The sequence below is a fragment of the Suncus etruscus genome, chromosome 9, assembly GCF_024139225.1.
Source record: "Suncus etruscus isolate mSunEtr1 chromosome 9, mSunEtr1.pri.cur, whole genome shotgun sequence".
Lineage (NCBI taxonomy): Eukaryota > Metazoa > Chordata > Mammalia > Eulipotyphla > Soricidae > Suncus > Suncus etruscus.
In genome coordinates, this window is record NC_064856.1 from 56,039,512 (window position 1) to 56,040,995 (window position 1,484).

A 1,484-nucleotide genomic window follows, 5' to 3' on the forward strand; every position below is an offset into this window, starting at 1 on the left:
TCTTTGGTTATTCTTTACCAGGATGTAATTCAAATGAATAAAATATGCTTTATAACTGGAATTATCTTTAGATTCACTTTTTTAGATTCATATTCATCATATTCAGAGGCCTCTGATAATGTAAAATTATTTGTTAATCTATTTTAAGGAACATCTTAACAAACATTCATGAGAATCCGTTGAGTTTTAGGCAACTAAAGGAACAACCCAGAATGGAACCCTGGAATTTTACTCTGGGAAGTGACTTCATCTTAATGGGAATTCTGAATGATAGTGGATTTCCCGAACTACTCTGTGCCACTTTCACTGCCTTATATATGTTGGCCCTGACCAGCAACAGCCTGCTACTCCTGGTCATCACGATGGATGCCCGGCTACATGTGCCCATGTACCTTCTACTTGGGCAGCTCTCACTCATGGACCTCCTGTTCACATCTGTGGTCACTCCCAAAACACTTGTGGATTTTCTGCGAGGTGAAAACACCATCTCCTTTGTGGGCTGTGCCTTTCAGATGTTTCTGGCTTTGACTTTGGGAGGTGCAGAGGACTTCCTGCTGGCCTTTATGGCCTATGACAGGTATGTGGCCATTTGTCATCCTCTGAACTATATGGTCCTCATGAGACCAAAGATTTGCTTTAGCTTAGTGGCCACATCATGGGTTCTAGCATGCTTGAGTGCCTTGGGACATACCTTATATACCATGCATTTTCCTTTCTGCAAGTCCAAAAATATAAGCCACCTACTCTGTGAGATCCCACCTCTGCTGAAATTGGCCTGTGCAGATATATCCAGATATGAACTCCTACTGTATGTTACCGGTGTGGTGTTTCTCTTACTTCCTCTTTCTGTTATTGTGGCCTCTTACACAGTCATCTTGTTTACTGTGCTTCGAATGCCTTCTAATGAGGGAAGAAAAAAAGTCTTTATCACATGCTCTTCTCATCTGATAGTGGTTGGGATGTTCTATGGAGCTGCCACATTCATGTATGTGCTGCCCAGCTCTCTGCATAGCACTAAACAGGACAACATCATCTCTGTTTTCTACACAATTGTCACCCCGTCTCTGAACCCACTCATTTATAGCTTGAGGAATAAAGAAGTTATGGGGGCCTTGAAAAGGGTTCTGGTGAAATATATTCTTTAGACAAAGACGTTAGATGTTACACAATTATAAAGTGATGTTATTGGCTGCTCTTTCAATTTGAATATCACTAGCAGTGAGAAACAGCAGTGCTTTTAGAATAATCAAACAGCACGGATTTCATCTCCAAAGGAGAAATGCTGTCCTTTGATGTGAAGAATAGTATCCTCATTAGTTTAAGATTTTTTTAATTTAATAATTTAAGATTTTTTTCTAGCCAAATGATTGAACAATTAGTTTAAAAATTTGTAAAGCGTGTATGAACTCAAGATTAAAACAGCATTCAAAATTGATTATGCAGTGATAAAGTAGATGTAAATGAAGAGAATGATTGAGGCATTT

At 39.1% G+C, this 1,484-nt stretch overlaps 1 protein-coding gene across 1 annotated transcript; it reads left to right on the forward strand.

Annotated features, from left to right (window-relative positions):
• Positions 1 to 212: 212 nt before the first annotated feature.
• LOC126018265 (olfactory receptor 2AG2-like) lies at positions 213 to 1,145 on the forward strand. Its single transcript, XM_049780409.1, has one exon. It carries the CDS (start codon positions 213 to 215, stop codon positions 1,143 to 1,145), a length of 933 nt encoding a protein of 310 aa, XP_049636366.1.
• The last annotated feature ends 339 nt before the right edge of the window (positions 1,146 to 1,484 follow it).

Excerpts from the sequence above, each read along its gene's own strand:
- LOC126018265 (XM_049780409.1), top strand. The coding sequence starts at position 213 with ATGGAACCCTGGAATTTTACTCTGGGAAGTGACTTCATCTTAATGGGA.